We start from the raw sequence: 22,044 nt of genomic DNA, 5'->3' as shown, positions 1-22,044 counted from the left end.
TAGCCTGATCTCCACTTTTGTCTGGGCTTGATGTGAACAGCCAGTAATACACGCATTAGCCACTCTAGCATGGCAGTGAAAAATGGTGTTTCATAAAGAAAGTATGCAAGTCTAAAATGCAAGACTTATTAAAGACAAGAAATTGTCCTAAAAAATATATATACAGTGGGGAGAACAAGTATTAGATACACTGCCGAATTTGCATGTTTTCCTATTTACAAAGCATGTAGAGGTCTGTAATTTTTATCATAGGTACACTTCAACTGTGAGGGATCTAAAACAAAAATCCAGAAAATCACATTGTATGATTTTTAAGTAGCTCATTTGCATTTTATTGCATGACATTAGTATTTGATACATCAGAAAAGCAGAACTTAATATTTGGTACAGAAACCTTTGTTTGCAATTACAGAGATCATATGTTTCCTGTAGTTCTTGACCAAGTTTGCACACACTGCAGCAGTGATTTTGGCCCACTCCTCCATACATACCTTCTCCAGATCCTTCAGGTTTCGGGGCTGTCACTGGGCAATACGGACTTCAGCTCCCTCCAAAGATTTTCTATTGGGTTCAGGTCTGGAGACTGGCTAGGCCACTCCAGGACCTTGAGATGCTTCTTACGGAGCCACTCCTTAGTTGCCCTGGCTGTGTGTTTCGGGTCGTTGTCATGCTGGAAGACCCAGCCACGACCCATCTTCAATGCTCTTACTGAGGGAAGGACGTTGTTGGGCAAGATCTCGCTATACATGGCCCCATCCATCCTCCCCTCAATACAGTGCATTCGTCCTGTCCCCTTTGCAGAAAAGCATCCCCAAAGAATGATGTTTCCACCTCCATGCTTCACGGTTGGGTTGGTCTCACCCTTCTTCTTCCTCCAAACATGGCGAGTGGAGTTTAGACCAAAAGGCTCTATTTTTGTCTCATCAGACCACATGACTTTCTACCATTCCTCCTCTGGATCATCCAGATGGTCATTGGCAAACTTCAGATGGGCCTGGACATGCGCTGGCTTGAGCAGGGGGACCTTGCGTGCGCTGCAGGATTTTATTCCATGACAGCATAGTGTGTTACTAATGGTTTTCTTTGAGACTGTGGTCCCAGCTCTCTTGAGGTCATTGTCCAGGTCCTGCCGTGTAGTTCTGGGTTGATCCCTCACTTTCCTCATGACGATTGATGCCCCACAATGTGAGATCTTGCAAGGAGCCCCAGACCGAGGGTGGTTGACCGTCATCTTGAACTTTTTCCATTTTCTAATAATTGCGTCAACAGTTGTTGCCTTCTCACCAAGCTGCTTGCCTATTGTCCTGTAGCCCATCCCAGCCTTGTGCAGGTCTATAATTTTATCCCCGATGTCCTTACACAGCTCTCTGGGCTTGGCCATTGTGTAGAAGTTGGAGTCCGTTTGATTGAGTGTGGACAGGTGTCTTTTATACAGGTAACAAGTTCAAACAGGTGCAGTTAATACAGGTAATGAGTGGAGAACAGGAGGGCGTCTTAAAGAAAAACTAACAGGTCTGTGAGAGCTGGAATTCTTACTGGTTGGTAGGTGATCAAATACTTATGTCATGCAATAAAATGCAAATTAATTACTTAAAAATCATACAATGTGATTTTCTGGATTTTTGTTTTAGATTCCGTATCTCACAGTTGAATTGTATCTATGAAAAAATTACAGACCTCTACATGCTTTGTAAGTAGGAAAACCTGCAAATTGGCAGTGTATCAAATACCTGCTCCCCCCACTGTATATCAGTTTTACTTGAGGATCAAAATATTGCCCCTGGCACCATACAGGTTGCAAGATAGTTGGGAAGAGATTTTTGATGTGCCGATTCCGTGGCACATGGTTCATGAATGGATACGCAAACAACTCTTGATTCCAAAAAATGATTATACAAAATTCTTGGCACAAATAGAATGTTATGTATATTGTGCATATAACCATCTCAGCTCTGCAGATTTAGTTACAAATAGACAGAATCACTAGATCACTTATTTTGGTATTGCCCCTGAGAGTAGCTGAGGGGTGGGTTTAAAACCTCATGTTCTATAGTTGAAGTCGGAAGTTCACATACACCCTAGCCAAATACATTTAAACTCAGTTTATCACAATTCCTGACATTTAATCCTAGTAAAAAATCCCTGTCTTAGGTCAGTTAGGATCACCACTTCATTTTAAGGATGTGAAATGTCAGATTAATAGTAGAGAGAATTATTAATTTCAGCTTTTATTTATTTCATCACATTCCCAGTGGGTCAGAAGTTCACATACACTCAATTAGTATTTGGTAGCATTGCCTTTAAATGGTTTAACTTGGGTCAAACGTTTCAGGTAGCCTTCCACAATCTTCCCACAATAAGTTGGGTGAATTTTGGGCCATTCCTCCTGACAGAGCTGGTGTAACTGAGTCAGGTTTGTAGGCCTCCTTGCTCGCATACGCTTTTTCAGTTCTGCCCACAATCCTTTCAATAGGATTGAGGTCATGGCTTTGCGATGGCCACTGCAATACCTTGACTTTGTTGTCCATAGGCCATTTTGACGCAAATTGTCCCATTTGCGACCAAGCTTTAACTTTCTTGACTGATGTCTTGAGATGTTGCTTCAATATATCCACATCATTTTCCTCCCTCACAATGCCATCTATTTTTTAAGTGTACCAGTCCCTCCTGCAGCAAAGCACCACCACAACATGATGCTGCCAACCCATGCTTCACGGTTGGGATGGTGTTCTTCGGCTTGCAAGCGTCTCTCTTTCCTCCAAACATAATGGTCATTATTGTCAAATAGTTATATTCTTGTTATATCAGACCAGAGGACACTTCTCCAAAAGTCTTTGTCCCCATGTGCAGTTACAAAACGTAGTCTGGCTTTTTATGGCGGTTTTGGAGTAGTGGCTTCTTCCTTGCTGAGCGGCATTTCAGGTTATGTCGATATAGGGACTCGTTTTACTGTGGATATAAATACTTTTGTACCTGTTTCCTCCAGCATCTTCACAAGGTCCTTTGCTGTTGTTCTGGGATTGATTTGCACTTTTTGCACCAAAGTACGTTCATCTCTAGGAGACAGAACGAGTCTCTTTCCTGAGCGGAATGACGGCTGCGTGGTCCCATGGGGTTTATACTTGAGTACTGTTTGTACAGATGATAGTGGTACCTTCAGGCTTTTGGAAATTGTTCCCAAGGATGAACCAGATTTGTGGAGATCTACAATTTATTTTCTGAGGTCTTGGCTGATTTATTTACATTTTCACATGATGTCAAGCAAAGAGGCACTGAGTTTGAAGGTAGGCCTTGAAATACATCCACAGGTACACCTCCAATTGACTCGAATGATGTCAATTAGCCGACTTCAACTGTATCTAGATGTAATGTGTATAAAAATATCAAATTACTTGATTCTTGATTTGTAACAAGTGTAAAAATAAATTAAATAAAATGCCATGTGTGTAAAATGTGTGTAGAATGTACAAAACAAAGTTTATTTTTGTCCTCCGAAAAGAGGTGGATGGGCGAAAAAAAACGATGAATATTTTCCGTTTTCTTTCTCCCTCCTTCTCGCCTCCTTCTTAGGAGAAATTCAAAGCCTTTGCAGCCTGAATGGAAAATGCTTTATGTACGAACCAGTCACAGGGGGACTTGAGTGTATTACCGACTGTGCACATCAAGCCCAGACAATAGTGGAGATCCATAAAGCCCGCTAGCGGCTTCCCAGGCTACTCTTAAACAGACTAGCACAATGAATTATGATCTGGGTCTTGTCATCCATCAGCGAGTATTGACTTTAGCTTAGCAGAAATGTAGGATGCTTTTTGCTTACCTTCTGAGATGCTTGAAGAGGCATTGCATCGTGTCGTGATTCGGTTTTGGCAAATGCTTGATTAAGTCTTTTATCATATTCACCCGCTGCTTGTAGTCTGAGCATTCTGGAACATAGGGAAAAATGTAAAACCATTAGTTTCATTGCATATGTAGAAACACAGCATTTACATGATCCTGATTAGGGTTGCAAATGAAGGGTATATTACCGGAAACATTCTAAGTTTACCAGTAAACTATTAGAATTTCAGTAACTTTCAAGGATTTTATGTAATGTATCACAAGACATCTAGTGGCCCTTTTGGGTACTTCAGATTATCACAAGTGTCTGTAATTATCCCTGGCCCACTTTGTGGCCTTATCACATGTAAAATATATAAAATAATCAAAACAAGATTATTTTCAAATAAAAAATAGAATGACAAAGCTGTAAAAACCTATCCTAAATATAAACCATCAATTTAGTGAATACCTTCGGTGCTTAATATTAGAGTTTCAGCATGAAATAGCATTTATTTATTTAATGTCAATATGTCTTTGTTTTAAATGTTCCGGAGCCAAACTAGTGGCAGTTGTAAAAGAAAAAGTCAATAGTTGGAAGAGTTAATTGAAAATAATTCCATTGTTGATTATATGTTTTTTTAATTAATTAGACTATTTTCTCTTGAACCATATTGTTTATCCAATAGAAACTCATGGACAATATATACAAAGATATTTAAAAAATGAATATTATACTGTATATGAATAAATTAAATGACCAAAGTTACCATAGATTGCCATAAATTACCTGTTAATTACCAAAATTATAGAAGATTCCGGAATTTTGGTAAATTACCGTAGCTTTGCAACCCTAATCCTTAATTCTAATACATTTTTGTGAATTCAAATGAGAAGGGTGCCATCTTGTGGATACATTTAAAACAGCACACATTTGGAATCACCAAACCAAGTGGTACAGCATATGAAGTCAATTGTGTCTTAATAAGCATTGTCTTTAAAGCAAACCATCTAACCTTGATTTTACCTCTATAAATAGTAGCTCAGTAGACAGGCATATAATGTATACGTCATATAATTAGCAATTAGAATAGGAATTTGTCATTTAATAGGATCTCTATGGTATATGTGTTGTACAGTACAGTGTTTGTTATACAGCACAGTGAAGTCTAACAGTGTAGTCAAGTGTGTTACTACTCACTGATGGCGTTGATAAAGTCGTTGAAAGAGTCGTAGGTGAAAACAGGCTCAGGCAGCTCTCTGAATAACATCTTCAGGGCTCCTGTAGTGACGTGGATGTCTTCCCACTTACTGTCATCCAGCTCTACCTTCTCATCTGGAACACACACAAATAAGGTTCTCTTTTAGTACTATTCCATTGGTTCCATGGACAATTCCACTGGTTCCAAAAGAAAACTAAAACTATTTTTGCCATACCGTGATTGACAGCAAAGCGCAGCTTCTGTATCACAGCTAGGTTTCCACTCACTCTGTATATCCCATCTATACTCAGACCTGCAAAATAGAGGACAGGGTCAGAGACATAGAGGAGGGGGAAAGAGAACGATACAGAGACAGCATTATAACTGATTCAGTGCACATAATGGAAACAAAATGGCTAATTCTAAAAAGGCAGAGAGGTCATACCTGTGTTTTCCACGTGGTCGATGCACATGGTGACGAAAGTGGGCACCGAAGTGTTCTCCCTCTGACACAGGCTGCTCAGGCTGCAGCCAAACACCTGGTCTGTGGCGCAACACAAAGCAAGAGAAGTATATTTTAAATAACAAATAAAGAGAGAGACAGGCATGTCAAATGTCACCTTTATAGGAACTGGCTTGCAGTGAGGCCAGCCATACCTTTAATGTAGCCCTTGTCTCTGACGGCCTGGTAGGTGGGTCGGCGGGTTAGGAACTTCTTCAGCTTTACTCTGGTCTTCTTCTGGTCCGAGGAGTCCATACTCACGGATGTCTTCATCGCTGAAAACATACGGAGGGAAATGACTAAACAGGTATTAAGAGGGCATTTGGTGACAAAACCTTTTTAGATCACTGACACGCAAACATCTGCACACACGCAAGCGCGTCAGTGTTAATTCAGATTTAGTCTAGTCTTTGTCATTTTGACTAAAATATCATTATGTTGTAGTCACATTTTTGTTGTCATTGGAATAATGATTTAGTCTAGATATATTTCAGTTAACTAAATGTCCTTTCATTTTAGTCACATTTCAGTCACATCACATTTGTATTGCCTCATTAACCTATAGTAAACATAAATCACTGACTTCCATGTGCACAAACATAGCCTGGTCCTATGTTTCTATTCTCTTCCCAAAAACCTGCTCATTTTAGGGATTTTCTTTATTTGACAATTTTCTACATTGTGGAATTATGGTGAAGACTTCAAAACTGTGAAATAACACATATGGAATCATGTAGTAAACAAAAAAGTGTTAAATCAAAATATATTTTAGATTCTTCTTTTCTTTTCCAACAGTCTTGAAGGAGTTCCCACATATGCTGAGCACTTGTTGGCTGCTTTTCCTTCACTCTGCGGTCCAACTCATCCCAAACCATCTCAACTGGGTTGAGGTTGGGTGATTGTGGAGGCCAGGTTATCAGATGCAGCAGTCCATCACTCTTCTTCTTGGTCAAATTACACAGCCTGGAGGTGTGTTGGGTCATTGTCCTGTTGAAAAACAAATGATAGTCCCACTAAGCCCAAACCAGATGGGATGGTGTATCGCTGCAGCCGTGCTGGTTAAGTGTGCCTTGAATTCTAAATAAATCACTGACAATGTCACCAGCAAAGCACTCCCACACCATCACACCTCCTCCATGCTTCATGGTGGGAACCTCACATGCAGAGATAATCCGTTCACCTACTCTGCGTCTCACAAAGACATGGCGGTTGGAACCAAAAATCTCAAATTTGGACTCATCAGATGGAAGGACAGATTACCAGTCTAATGTCCATTGCTCTAACGTCCAAGTCTCCTCTTCTTATTGGTGTCCTTTAGTAGTGGTTTCTTTGCAGAAATTTGTCCATGAAGGCCTAATTCACACAGTCTCCTCTGAACAGTTGATGTTGAGATGTGTCTGTTACTTGAACTCTGAAGAATTTATTTGGGCTGCAATTTCTGAGGCTGGGAAACTAATGAACTTATACTCTGCAGCAGAGGTAACTTTGGGTCTTCCTTTTCCTTGGCGGTCCTCATGAGAGCCAGTTTCATCATAGTGCTGGATGGTTTTTGCCACTGCACTTTAAAAGTTCTTGAAATGTTCCATATTGACTGATCTTCATGTCTTGAAGAAATTATGGATTGTCGTTTCTCTTTGCTTATTTGAGCTGTTCTTGCCATAATATGGACGTGGTCTTTTACCAAATAGGGCTATCTTCTGTATACCACCCCTACCTTGTCACAACGCAACTGATTGGTTCAAACACATTCAGGAAAGAAATGACACAAATTCACATTCAACAAGGCACACTTGTTAATTGAAATGTATTCCATGTGACTACCTCATGAAGCTGGTTGAGAGAATGTGTGCAAAGCTGTAATCAAGGCAAAGGCTGGCTACTTTGAAGAATCTCAAACATATCTTTTGATTTGTTCAACACTTTTTGGTTACTACATGATTCCAGATGTGTTATTTCATAGTTTTGATAAAGAAAAACCCTTTGACTGGTACTGTATATAAGAATAATATTATCCATGCAAATTCCTAATTCAGCCTACATACATATTACACATTACATACAAAACAAACAGACACACACAATCAGAGAGAGAGAGACTAGATGGTGCCGCAAACTATTGGCAAAGTAGTATGGGTTGCACCTCCATCACTTGGTCAAGTCATTGTTATCAACATTCCACAGATGCCGCTGCCACATTGATGTCCAAAAGTAGAACAGGGGCTAATGACTGTTCCGTCCAGTGATGTAGTTGAGTCACTAAACCTTGAGTCCCCTGTGCTCGAGTCCAAGTTAGAATCACCAATGCTCAAGTCAGGAATCAAGTCACGAGTCCCAATGTCTGAAGTCCGCGTCCCAGTGCTCGAGTCCTGGTCCAACTGCTCAAGTCTGATTCACTAGGTCCACATTAACTCAAAATAAAGTTATTTACCCAGATGTGGCGTAGTGGCAAGAGGAATTTAGTCAAAATATTTTTAGCTCTCTTTTTCCTTTCTTTCTGTGCCACCAAATGTTTGCATATAGACTACTGGTAATGTTACCATGACCACATTCAGTTAAAAACATTCTTGAACGTTTCAGATAAAAATTCCATGAACAGAGCCAACATTATTCCTTATTCAACATATCAGAGAGACATGTTTGCTCTACATAGCCTATTTCTTTCTGAGCATTCCAAAACGTTGCAGCCTGCTGAACGCTCCCCAGGTTGTTAGTGCTTGGTAGCTAATGAGGTAATATGATTGAACAAGGTGTAGCCTAAACAATGGTTAACGGTCAGGTCCGCAAGTAGCCTAGTTTTAGAACGGCCTGGGATATGCTTTATGAATGTAAAAATCCGCCAGTGCATGATAGAAAGAAAAAACCTTTGCGCCATGGGTCATGTCTTTGCAACAATAGCCTAAGGGCTATAATCAAGCCATTTTCTCTGAGGAAAAGAGGTGGAAATGGGAAATTAAGTGGGAAAAGTGAGAGGGTTCAAAGACAGCCTACATTTCCAGAGCCTACTCAAGGGAGAGAAAAACATAGCTAGACTGTTGTTTTACCATTTAAACTCAATGCTGCTATTGTTTTTAATTTTGTTAAGCAGCTTGTGTTCCTTAACCAGGCACAGGGTAGCTAACTAGAAGGCTGGTAGTGACTGGTTAGCTACAGGGAAGCAAGAGAGTTGCATGCGCAATCTCTAAAAACTATTGTCCAGTCCATTTAGTAGTCACAATTGTGTCTCATCTCGTTTTAGTCAACTGAAATGAAAATACATTTTTGTTTGGTTACAGTTCTTTCTGGGTCTATTATGAATTTATGAATAGTTCAGTCACTTTTTGTTGACAAAACTAACACTGACGCATGAGCGCGACACACATAGTGTGTACATAGTGTATTTAGTCAAGGAACCTCTGTTTTTCTTGGAGTCTCTGTGGTCTTTCTCCTTGTCTTGTTTTTCTGCACCAGGGGACTCAGGCATGTCCTCCTCTAAGGCTTCATCTGACTCCCATGCCTGTCCACACACACAAACACCACAAGTTATTCAAATCAGCCTGGATCACCTCTGCCGTGAAAGGAAGTGGTACTGAACAGAATACAGATAAATGCATACATTTCAGAAGCCTCTCGTTGTGGATGTTGACAAACCTGACTTGTACTTTACAGAGGTGTGGTACCGTAACTACTATGTTGAGAACTGAGATATGAGCGGTCCACTCACATGTGTACTGATGGTGTCTGTCAGGACTCGGAACCAGTCGTTGATGACGCTGTCGATCTCTGATTGGATCAGCAGCTCTGTCCCCTGGCGGGTCTTCAGCTCAATGACGTGCTTCTTGCTGGACTTATCCTTCGAGGCCCAATCAACTGACCCCCCTCTGAGATCCACAGTGAATTCCGGCTTCGACTGGTTACCCCCAAACTTCTACAAGGAAATCAACATTCAGACAATCAAATCAGATGAGAGCTGGTTTTCCAGCTCAAGGATAGTAATAGTGGTAAATCTTTCATGAGTACTTTTCCCACCGTTATAATTACAAGTTGCATTAAAAACAACAAAAGCAGTGTTAGGCTACAAGTTAGTTATAGTTATACATGAGTTATTAAGTGCTAGATTTACTTGAAGATAAACACAGATGATCATATTCACACCACTGTGTTACAAGCTGTATTATTGTGAAGTTAAATTGTTATCATATTTATCACATTTTTAAAAGCACTGTATTATTGTATGCATTTTTACACCACCTTTATTTAGGAAACAGCTCCTCTATTTTCTTTTTCATATATTGTTTTAAAAATAGAAACTCAATCATGTATTCTTCATTCTTTGGAACACTCTTTTAGTTTTTACAAACATCCTCTCTCAGGCAAACTGGGGCAACCAATCAAGACGATTCTATATTCTTATCATGATAGCAGGAAAAATAATCCAGAGTGAGCGCATGCCTGAAACTCAAAGTTCCCTCCCACCCCCTTGGTCACCCAATCAGATGAGGTTATGAGCAGCAGGCAGGGGATAGGACAATGTGAGGATGATGGACAGGCATAGGGACAGGCAGAGGGACATATGGGAGACATGCACAGGGACATAGGAGACATACAGTGGCAGCCTTGGAACGCTCATGGACAGAGTGGACATAGGAGACAGCTGGGCGAGGCTTGACCGAACGCTTCCAGTTGGCCAGCAGAGTGAGCAGCAGCTCAGGGATGGAGCCACTACGGTAGTAGGACTTTGGATGAGGAGAGGAAAGGAGGAAGGAGAGGAAGAGGTAAGAGGGAGGGAAGGATGGCAAATGAGAAATAAAGAGTCACAGACTGATGAAAGAGCAAATAGGAAGAGGTATGGTGTACTACTACTAAATGGAGATAGCCAGCCAGCCAAGTAGTTCTTAGGCACAACTACCACCCTCCTTTTGAGGTAAAAAGAATCCTGCAGGTTATTGAAAAAGTAGGGGAGGCAATTTGCTCAAATTTATTTATTTTTTAATCCAAAAATGTACTTCAACTGTACAAACTCTGCCACATTCCATCACCCAAGATGGTTCCTAACAAGGAGGCTGATGGGATACATACCCAGCTGGTGCCACTCCCCTGTCCTTTAGCGAAGAGCAGCGAGGAGCCCTGTAGCACCGTCCACGACGATGTCCAGTTCTTTCTGTTTGAACCATTTCACAACACAACCATCAACCACTTCACAACACAACCCTTTATTAACCATCAACCAAGTCAGAACACAACTATTTATCAACCACGTCCCAACCATTTATCAACCATCAGTCTGTCCATTATTTCAACAAAGAATCAATAAAAAAATATGTATTCATTGTTTTGTTTGTATGATTCTGTATTATCCTCCAATTTCCTCATAAGAGAATGATAACATTTTCTAATCTACAAGATCTTTATAATGTATGTTCTCTACCTGACTTTTTTGCCATTCTCAGTTATTTTGGTGACGTTGAGAACTCCACACTTCTCAGAGGGCTGTGGAGGGAGATAAACAGGAGACAAACATAGTCAGACCCAGGTAGTACAAACACACCACGCACTTACTGCAAATAAATATGAAATCTAAGCAAGCCTAAATATCGTATTTTATAATAATTCACTGAAAATGTTGTTGTTTTTTCGTACCAAGCTAATTTATCTAATGTCATTGGCAGATCATTTTGCTTATTTTAACATAAATTACTTTTATTAAATATTTGTTATCTTATTTCAAGATATTTTTTGTCTCAAGGTAAAATATCTTGAAATAAGAATAAAATAAACGTATTAACAATTTTTGTAGGTTGTTTTTATTCAACTAGGCAAGTCAGTTAGAACTTAAGAACAAACTCTTATTTACAATGACGGCCTACCCCGGCCCTATCCGCTCAATCACGGCCGGATGTGATACAGCCTGGATTCGAACCAGGGACTGTTGTGACACCTCTTGCACTGAGATGCAGTGCCTTAGCTTCTTGGTGACAGGGGGGCAGTATTGAGTAGCTTGGATGAATAAGGTGCCCAGAGTAAACTGCCTGCTAATCTGTCCCAGATGCTAATATAAGCATATTATTAGTAGTATTGGATGGAAAACACTCTAAAGTTTCTAAAACTGTTTGAATGATGTCTGTGAGTATAACAGAACTCATATGGCAGGCGAAAACCTGAGAAAAATCCAACCAGGAAGTGGGAAATCTGAGGCTTGTAGTTTTTTAAACAGATTGCCATAGGCTCTGAGACGCGGTCATGAGAGAGTTAGCTCTCGTTCCATTGCTTTTCTACAGACAATGGAATTCTCCGGTTGGAACCTTATTGATGATTTATGTTAAAAACATCCTAAAGATTGATTCTATACTTAGTTTGACAATTTTCTATGGGCTGTAACGGAACTTTTAAAACTTTTTGCACAACGTTCGGCTGGACCTGAATGCGCGTTTGGATTTGTTTACCAAACGCCCTAATAAAAGAAGCTATTTGGACATAATGATGGACCTAACAAACATTTATTCTTGGGGGTGCATTCTGATGAAGATCATCAAAGGTAAGTTAATATTTATAATGCTATTTATGACTAATGTTGACTACCCAATACGGCGGATATCTTTTTGGCTGCTTTGTTGTCTGAAAGCTGTACTCAGATTATTGCATGGTTTGCTTTTTTCCGTAAAGTGTTTTTGAAAACTGACACAGCGGTTGCATTAAGGAGAAGTATATCTCTAATTCCATGTATAACAGTTGTATTTTCATCAACATTTATAATGAGTATTTCTGTAAATAGATGTGGCTCTCTGCACAATCACTGCATGTTTTAAAATTACTGAACGTAACGCGGCAATGTAAAAAAAATTTTTTTTATATAAATATGCACTTTAACGAACAAAACATACATGTATTGTGTAACATGAAGTCCTATGAGTGTCATCTGATGAAGATCAGTGATCTTAGTGATTCATTTTCTCTCTATTTGTGCTTTTTGTGACTCCTCTCTTTGGCTGGAAAAAAATGTCTGTGTTTTTCTGTGAGTTGGTGGTGACATAACAATCGTTTGTGGTGCTTTCGCTGTAAAGCATTTTTGAAATCAGACACTGTGGCTAGATTAACGAGAATTTTATCTTTAAAATGGTGTAAAATGGCCTCCCGGGTGGCGCAGTGGTTTACGGCACTGCATCGCAGCACTAGCTGTGCCACCAGAGACTCTGGGTTCGCGCCCAGGCTCTGTCGCAGCCGGCCACAACAGGGAGGTCCGTGGGGCGACGCACAGCGTCGTCTGGGTTAGGGAGGGTTTGGCCGGTAGGGATATCCTTGTCTCATCACGCACCAGCGACTCCAGGCGCAGTGTGTGCTAACCAAGGTAGCCAGTTTGGAGGCGTGCTGTGTTAAGAAGCAGGTTTGGTTGGGTTGTGTTTTGGAGGACGCATGGCTTTCGGCCTTCGTCTCTCCCGAGCCGGTACCTGAGTTGTAGCGATGAGACAAGATAGTAATTACTAACAACAATTGTATACCATGAAATTGCGGAGAAAAACGGGGTAATATTTTTAAAAATGGTGTAAAATACTGGAGTCATTTTAATTATGAGATTTTTGTTGTTTTGAATTTGGCGCCCTGCACTTTCACTGGCTGTTGGCGAGGTGGGACGCTATCTTCCCACATATCCCAGAGAGGTTGGACCGCTGCGCCACCTGGGAGCCCAATTCTGCCAATGACGTTAAAGAATTTAGCTTGGTTTAAAAAAATTACATATACACTGCTCAAAAAAGGGAACACTAAAATAACTCATCCTAGATCTGAATGAATGAAATATTCTTATTAAATACTTTCTTCTTTAAATAGTTTAATGTGCTGACAACAAAATCACACAAAATGTATCAATAGAAATCAAATTTATCAACCCATGGAGGTCTGGATTTGGAGTCACTCAAAATTAAAGTGGAAAACCACACTACAGGCTGATCCAACTTTGATGTAATGTCCTTAAAACAAGTCAAAATGAGGCTCAGTAGTGTGTGTGGCCTCCACGTGCCTGTATGACCTCCCTACAATGCCTGTGCATGCTCCTGATGAGGTGGCGGATGGTCTCCTGAGTGATCTCCTCCCAGACCTGAACTAAAGCATCCGCCAACTCCTGGACAGTCTGTGGTGCAACGTGGCGTTGGTGGATGGAGCGAGACATGATGTCCCAGATGTGCTCAATTGGATTCAGGTCTGGAGAACGGGCGGGCCAGTCCATAGCATCAATGCCTTCCTCTTGTAGGAACTGCTGACACACTCCAGCCACATGAGGACTAACATTGTCTTGCATTAGGAGGAACCCAGGGCCAACCGCACCAGCATATGGTCTCACAAGGGGTCTGAGGATCTCATCTTGGTACCTAATGGCAGTCAGGCTACCTCTGGCGAGCACATGGAGGGCTGTGCGGCCCCCCCTTGAAATGCCACCCCACACCATGACTGACCCACCGCCAAACCGGTTATGCTGGAGGATGTTGCAGGCAGCAGAACGTTCTCCATGGCGTCTCCAGACTCTGTCACATGTGCTCAGTGTGAACCTGCTTTCATCTGTGAAGAGCACAGGGCGCCAGTGGCGAATTTGCCAATCTTGGTGTTCTCTGGCAAATGCCAAATGTCCTGCACGGTGTTGGGCTGTGGACGTCGGGCCCTCATACCACCCTCATGGAGTCTGTTTCTGACCGTTTGAGCAGACACATGCACATTTGTGGCCTGCCGGAGGTCATTTTGCAGGGCTCTGGCAGTGCTCCTCCTTGCACAAAGGCGGAGGTAGCGGTCCTGCTGCTGGGTTGTTGCCCTCCTACGGCCTCCTCCACGTCTCCTGATGTACTGGCTTGTCTCCTGGTAGCGCCTCCATGCTCTGGAAACTACGCTGACAGACACAGCAAACCTTCTTGCCACAGCTCACATTGATGTGCCATCCTGGATGAGCTGCACTACCTGAGCCACTTGTGTGGGTTGTAGACTCCGTCTCATGCTACCACTAGAGTGAAAGCACCGCCAGCATTAAAAAGTGACCAAAACATCAGCCAGGAAGCATAGGAACTGAGAAGTAGTCTGTGGTTATCACGTGCAGAACCACTCCTTTATTGGGGATGTCTTGCTAATTGCCTATAATTTCCATTTGCACAACAGCATGTGAAATTTATTGTCAATCAGTGTTGCTTCCTAAGCAGACAGTTTGATTTCACATAAGTGTGATTGACTTGGAGTTACATTGTGTTGTTTTAAGTGTTCCCTTTATTTTTTTGAGCAGTGTATATACACACAAAAATTATAACACTTAAGTGAATTATCACTTATATTTAGGCTTACTTACATTTCGCCACACACACACACACACACACACACACACACACACACACACACACACACACACACACACACACACACACACACACACACACACACACACACACACACACACACACACACACACACACACACACACACACACACACACACACACACACACACGAGCAGGGGAGAGGAAAAACAGCCAGCGGCAGGTGAGATACAGAAAAAGAGTAACAACATAATAAGGCCTTAATTTAAGCACACACTAACACAATCATACACTGAGTGTACAAAACATTAGGAACACCTTCCTCATATTGAGTTGCAGCCCCTTTTGTCATCAGAACATCCTCAATTCGTTGGGGCATGGACTCTACAAGGTGTCGATGGCGTTCCACAGTCGTGCCAAATTAGCTGAATGTCCTTTAGGTAGTGGACCATTCTTGATACACAAGGGAAATTGTTGAGCGTTGAAAAACCCAGCAGCGTTGCCGTTCTTGGCACACTCAAACCGGTGCACCTGGCACCTACTACCATACCCCATTCAAAGGCAATTCAATCTTTTGTCTTGCCCATTCACCCTCTGAATGGCACACATACACAATCCATGTCTCAATTGTCTTTAACCTGTCTCCTACCCTTCATCTACACTGATTGAAGTGGATTTAACAAGTGAGAGGGACCATAGCTTTCACTGGATTCACCTGGTCAGTCTGTCATGGAAATAGTGTTCCTAATGTTTTGTACACTCAGTGTATGTACTCACACACACAAAAAGTGCTCGAGGAAATGGGGTAGGGAAAGGGGTGACAGACGTCATTCCTTGTACCAGCAGTAGAGGGTGGTATGACACAGACACAAACTACTGATTCAGTGGTCCCAAAAGGTGAAAGACATTACCCTAACAGAGAAACATTCACCATAAACTAAACTATTGGACAGTAGAATGGACTTTGGCTATGGTAGCAGATAGGAGAAACAGAAAGGACAAATGCAGGAGAGAAAGAAATATGGATGCAGAGGATAGAGGATGATGGGTAAAAGCAACGCATAGAGAAAGAGGCGATTGATGTTGCATGTTGTGGAGCGAAAGCCAGGGAATACTGACGATTGATGGGTGCTTGGGAGATGAGGGGCAGGAGTCAAAGTCAGGAGAACTCAGCTTGGGGACTGTAGGCCCACACTCCTACACAATGATACAGACAAAATGATAAAGAACAAGGTCAACATGATGATGATGTAAGCTAGAGAAGATAAGCAGAAGGTTATGTTTAGATTTATGGTTAGTTAGTCAGGAAGAGAAAATTAATCAAGGATCTGGAGAAAAAAAATCCTTCATCGTACTTGGGTACTTAAGGCGGGGTATCTGACTTTCAAATTGCCAAAGGATTTCTAACTAGTTATGCCAATACAACTACTGTTGGTTATTGTGAAGTGGTCATGTCAACTAATAAGGAAAGAGGTTTGTTTGTTTAAAGGCTTTGTTGCACATTCAGATAATAGTCCAATGTATTCTCTAAAATATTTGGTTTGACACACACAGACAGAGAACAACAGAGCACATTTGATTGAGTAAGGGAAATTGAATTTTGTGAAAACCTCATACTCTGCATTTCTGGTTTAAATCAGCAATAGGTAGGTATCTTATCCTTTCCGGTCTGGATTGGTGGAGGCATGGTAAGGGGGAGGCGTGAGAGTGGGGGATACTAACGTTACATCGGAAAAGAGAGTGACAAACTTTCCCCATGTGATGGCCAGAGCCAAAATGCCTGAGTTTTTTTTTAAAGAACTGTAAAGGAAATAAGTTCAAATACTAAGGCTGCATCTGATTCACTTATCCAGGTACAATTGAATCAATGGACTAGTCCCAAAGAGAATGCTTTGAAAGCATGGTTTAGCCTATCGCGTGTGACTTGGATTTGTCAATGAGAGGAGTAGCTAGTGGATTACCTCGTATGGCTCTTATCCTCTTCACACCCACACAGAATTAATATAACTCACTGAGACCCAAGCAAGGCCAAGAGCATGCAAAGTGACAAAATACTGCCCAGACTGACCACCTGTTGTGCTGACCAGACAAACTACTGACCAGATGGCTAAGAAAGGGTTCAAGAACACTGTTACAGAGCAGCGTCAAACTTATTTACAGCATCAAAACAAGTGGTAACTGGTGACAAAACCATTCAATTCAGTCAATTCATTGAAAAGCATTGACATTTCAGTTTACTTCTGTATTTGACTAAATGAAAGTGGAATTGACCAAAACCCTAGTGGTGACAGGAGTAAACACTGCCTGCATGTAAACAGAGTTGCCGATAGAACTGGAATGTAGGATACACACAGACAGAGCATGTGGTCTTACAGTACCTTGTCGTTGAGGTCTAGTACGTAGGTGCTGTGTCTCCACTTGGTCAGGACAATGGGGTCTGACAGTTTCCTCTCCAGGCTACGACTCTTGGGGGGATCACCTGGCTGAGGGGACACATTGTACTGGATGGAGGGAGCAAGGGAGTGAGAGGGAGGGTGAGAGAAAGGGAGCGAGAAAAAGAGAGCGAAGGGGAGGGCAGTGAAGAAAGTCAGAGGAGGGGAGAGAGAAAGAGGGTGGGCGAGGGTGACAGAAAGAGGTCCAGGTTTAACTCGTTATCCACTGATAACAACACCAACAGAGTAAAGGTCCTAGAAGAGGCGTGGCTTGGGGATGTATCCAGTATCTCTTCTTCATACCTCTCCTCTGATGGCCCAGCGTATCATCAGTCACCCATCAGTAGGATCCCTTTCAGACAGAAGGCGCCCCCCACTGGTGTCTTCTTCCAGGGTTGCTAAAGGATACCACCACACCCAGTCTATCTACTTGTCTGTCTGCCTGCATCCCTGCGTGTGTCCACTCAGCCCGTCAGTTGGCCAGCCAAATGAAAGCTAATGCCTATTCTCTACTCGTCTGATCTCCGCTTAACCAACAAGATTACAGGAGAGAAACTAGCCACTACGTCACTTTCAGGTACATTAGGACACAACCTCTGCTCCATCAATGGACTACAGGTGTCCAGACCAGTTAAGGTGAAAAGACAGAGACTGATGACTAGATCACAGAGGAGGAAATAGACTGACGCACCAAGGAGTGTGCTACAAGGTAGTGGTGTCATACGAGGCAAAACCAAAATCAATTGCATATTCCTAGCATCCGCTCTCATCACCTCTTTCTCAAAACCCATAAAATGAGAAAGCCAGAGGTCCCTCCCCTCTGGCTTTATCCTCCAATGGGTTTTGAGGAGGCGAGGAGAAAGGACGCGAGGAGTATGCAATTGAGATTCTCCCCAATTGGATGATCACTAGTAGAAGTAATTCTGTGACAAATCCTCATTTACACTCGAGTACAATTTTTCTTAGTCGTGCATTTATGTCAATGATTCAATATATGTGGAAGTTTGCCCATACAAATGTGCCCATACAAATAAATTAAAGACATTAAAATCTGTTGACTTACTTTGGGTAGTTCCCATTCAGACCTGGAGCCGTCTGAGCTGTAGTAGTACGGCCTCCCCTGCTCGTCCACGTGCTTTATCCACTACAAACAAACTCGAATGAGCACTGAACACAGTTTCATAATTCATATGGACAATAATACACCGTAAAAATACAGAGCAATGGGTTATCGATGATGACCGGAAAACCGATTATAGATGGTAGAAAGTTTCAAATAAAGAAGTAAAGAAATGTTCTCTCGATCAAGTAAGAGAAATCAACAACCCAAAATCCCCACAGTCAGTCCTCCCAATGGTATGTGTAGGATAACGCACGGTATTAAATAGAGCCATGACTACATGGAGCTCTCTGCAACACCAAATAACTCAAGCTAGCAATAAAACCAGTTTTTTTTACGATAAAAGAACACCACACAAAGGGGACTGTGAAGAGACACAGCCATTATTTATAGTACCAGTCAAAAGTTTGGACACACCTACTCATTCAAGGGATTTTCTTTATTTTTTACTATTTTCTACATTGTAGAATAATAGTGAAGGGATCAAAACTATGAAATAACACATATGGAATCATGTAGTAACCAAAAAATCTAAATATATTTTTCAAAGTAGCCACCCTTTGCCTTGATGACAGCTTTGCACACTCTTGGAATTCTCTTAACCAGCTTCATGAGGAATGAAGTCTTGAAGGAGTTCCCACATATGCTGAGGACTTGTTGGCTGCTTTTCCTTCACTCTGCGGTCAAACCCAGCCCAAACCAATTAGGTTGAGGTCGGGTAATTGTGGAGGCCAGGTCATCTGACGCAGCACTCCATCACTCCCCTTTGTCAAATAGCCTTAAACAGCCTGGAGTTGTGTTATGGGTCATTGTCCTGTTGAAAAACAAACGATAGTCCCACTAAGCCCAAACCAGATGGGATGGTGTTTCGCTGCAGAATGCTGTGGTAGCCATGATGGTTAAGTGTGCCTTGAATTCTAAATAAATCACAGACCATGTCACCAGCAAAGCACCCACACACCATACCATCTCCTTCTCCATGCTTCACGGTGGGAACCACACATGCGGAGATGATCCGTTAACCTACTCTGCGTCTCACAAAGACACAGAGGTTGGAATCAAAAATCTTACATTTGGACTCATTAGACCAAAGGACAGATTTCCACCGGTGTAATGTTCATTGCTCGTGTTTCTTGGCCTAAGCAAGTCTCTTCTTATTATTGATGTCCTTTAGTATTGGTTTCTTTGCAGAAATTCAGGCCCCGAGTGGCACAATGTTCTAAGACACTGCTTCTCAGTGCAAGAGGTGTCACTACAGTCCGTGGTTCAAATCCAAGCTGCATCATATCCTGCAGTGATTGGGAGTCCCATAGGGCGGCGCACAATTGGCCCAGCGTTGGCCGGGGTAGGCCGTCATTGTAAATAAGAATTTGTTCTGAACTGACTTGCCTGGTTAAAAAAAATAAAAATACAATTTGACTATGAAGACCTGTTTCACACAGTCTCCTCTGAACAGTTGATGAAGAGATACAGTGCCTTGCAAAAGTATTCAGCCCCCTTGAACTTCGCGACCTTTTGCTACATTTCAGGCTTCAAACATAACGATATAAAATTGTATTTTTTTGTGAAGAATCAACAAGTGGGACACAATCATGAAGTGGAACGAAATTTATTGGATATTTCAAACTTTTTAAAAAAATCAAAAACTGAAAAATTGGGCGTGCAAAATTATTCAGCCCCCTTAAGTTAATACTTTGTAGCGCCACCTTTTGCTGTGATTACAGCTGTAAGTCGCTTGGGGTATGTCTCTATCAGTTTTGCACATCGAGAGACTGACATTTTTTCCCATTCCTCCTTGCAAAACAGCTCGACCTCAGTGAGGTTGGATGGAGAGCATTTGTGAACAGCAGTTTTCAGTTCTTTCCACAGATTCTCGATTGGATTCAGGTCTGGACTTTGACTTGGCCATTCTAACCATTCTATTTTTGAACCATTCCATTGTAGATTTTGCTTTATGTTTTGGATCATTGTCTTGTTGGAAGACAAATCTCCGTCCCAGTCTCAGGTCTTTTGCAGACTCCATCAGGTTCTTCCAGAATGGTCCTGTATTTGGCTCCATCCATCTTCCCTTCAATTTTAACCATCTTCCCTGTCCCTGCTGAAGAAAAGCAGGCCCAAACCATGATGCTGCCACCACCATGTTTGACAGTGGGAATGGTGTGGTCAGGGTGATGAGCTGTGTTGCTTTTACGCCAAACATAACGTTTTGCATTGTTGCCAAAAAGTTCAATTTTTGGTTTCATCTGACCAGAGCACCTTCTTCCACATGTTTGGTGTGTTCCCAGGTGGCTTGTGGCAATCTTTAAACAACACTTTTTATGGATATCTTTAAGAAATGGCTTTCTTCTTGCCACTCTTCCATAAAGGCCAGATTTGTGCAATATACGACTGATTGTTGTCCTATGGACAGAGTCTCCCACCTCAGTTGTAGATCTCTGCAGTTCATCCAGAGTGATCATGGGCCTCTTGGATGCATCTCTGATCAGTCTTCTCCTTGTATGAGCTGAAAGTTTAGAGGGACGGCCAGGTCTTGGTAGATTTGCAGTGGTCTGATACTCCTTCCATTTCAATATTATCGCTTGCACAGTGCGCCTTGGGATGTTTAAAGCTTGGTAAATCTTTTTGTATCCAAATCCGGCTTTAAACTTCTTCACAACAGTATCTCGGACCTGCCTGATGTGTTCCTTGTTCTTCATGATGCTCTCTGCGCTTTTAACGGACCTCTGAGACTATCACAGTGCAGGTGCATTTATACGGAGACTTGATTACACACAGGTGGATTGTATTTATCATCATTAGTCATTTAGGTCAACATTGGATCATTCAGAGATCCTCACTGAACTTCTGGAGAGAGTTTGCTGCACTGAAAGTAAAGGGGCTGAATAATTTTGCACGCCCAATTTTTCAGTTTTTGATTTGTTAAAAAACGTTTGAAATATCCAATAAATGTCGTTCCACTTCATGATTGTGTCCCACTTGTTGTTGATTCTTCACAAAAAAATACAGCTTTATATCTTTATGTTTGAAGCCTGAAATGTGGCAAAAGGTCGCAAAGTTCAAGGGGGCCGAATACTTTCGCAAGGCACTGTATGTATGTACTTGGACTGTGTGAAGCATTTATTTGGGCTGCAATCTGAGGTGCAGTTAACTCTAATGAACGTATCTCTGGGTCTTCCTTTCCTGTGGAGGTCCTCACGAGAGCCAGTTTAATCATAGTCCTTGATGGTGCGACTGCACTTGAAAATGTTCAAAGTTCTTTCAATTTTCTGGATTGACTGACCTTCATGTCTTAAAGTAATAATGGACTGTCATTCCTTTTTGCTTATTTGAGCTGTTCTTGCCATAATATGGACTTGGTCTTTTACCAATTAGGGCTATCTTCTGTATACACCCCTACTTTGTCACAACACAACTGATTTTGCTCAAACGTATTAAGAAGGAAAGAAATTCCACAAATTAACAAGGCACATCTGTAAATTGAAATGAATTCCAGGTGTAAGAATGTTTTAAGATAATAAACAACGCAGAGGACTAGAGGTCAATAGGGAATTATCAATCAATAGAAATTGTGGTTTTCAGTTCAACATCTGGTTAGAATCTGTGTAGGAGTTTCAGTCCTTGACTCATAGCTACCTGTGGCAAGATCTCATTGTTCTGAATCGTCTATCCATTGAGCCTGAAACAGGATACTTGTTATTTGGCCATTGGCA

General features: G+C 41.7%; 1 protein-coding gene across 4 annotated transcripts in view; it reads right to left on the bottom strand.

The window, feature by feature from the left end:
• The window catches only part of LOC135517534 (rho GTPase-activating protein 12-like), a 93,628-nt gene that overhangs the window by 5,012 nt on the left and 66,572 nt on the right, over positions 1-22,044 (bottom strand). For 2 of the 4 annotated variants that reach the window (XM_064941926.1, XM_064941927.1), the window contains exons 5-17: positions 18,278-18,358; positions 17,161-17,283; positions 15,902-15,979; positions 10,925-10,986; positions 10,576-10,657; positions 10,104-10,232; positions 9,221-9,424; positions 8,911-9,013; positions 5,676-5,795; positions 5,464-5,562; positions 5,254-5,331; positions 5,018-5,152; positions 3,818-3,923 (exon numbers count right to left, since the gene is read on the bottom strand). In XM_064941926.1, coding sequence (XP_064797998.1) covers positions 3,818-3,923; positions 5,018-5,152; positions 5,254-5,331; positions 5,464-5,562; positions 5,676-5,795; positions 8,911-9,013; positions 9,221-9,424; positions 10,104-10,232; positions 10,576-10,657; positions 10,925-10,986; positions 15,902-15,979; positions 17,161-17,283; positions 18,278-18,358 — 1,400 coding nt within the window. The remainder of the gene's footprint in view (positions 1-3,817; positions 3,924-5,017; positions 5,153-5,253; positions 5,332-5,463; positions 5,563-5,675; positions 5,796-8,910; positions 9,014-9,220; positions 9,425-10,103; positions 10,233-10,575; positions 10,658-10,924; positions 10,987-15,901; positions 15,980-17,160; positions 17,284-18,277; positions 18,359-22,044) is intronic. The other 2 variants (XM_064941928.1, XM_064941929.1) reach the window with 2 other exon arrangements.

Source organism: Oncorhynchus masou, chromosome 28, assembly GCF_036934945.1.
Source record: "Oncorhynchus masou masou isolate Uvic2021 chromosome 28, UVic_Omas_1.1, whole genome shotgun sequence".
Classification (NCBI taxonomy): Eukaryota; Metazoa; Chordata; class Actinopteri; order Salmoniformes; family Salmonidae; genus Oncorhynchus; species Oncorhynchus masou.
This window is presented reverse-complemented; position numbering and strand designations above follow the sequence as displayed.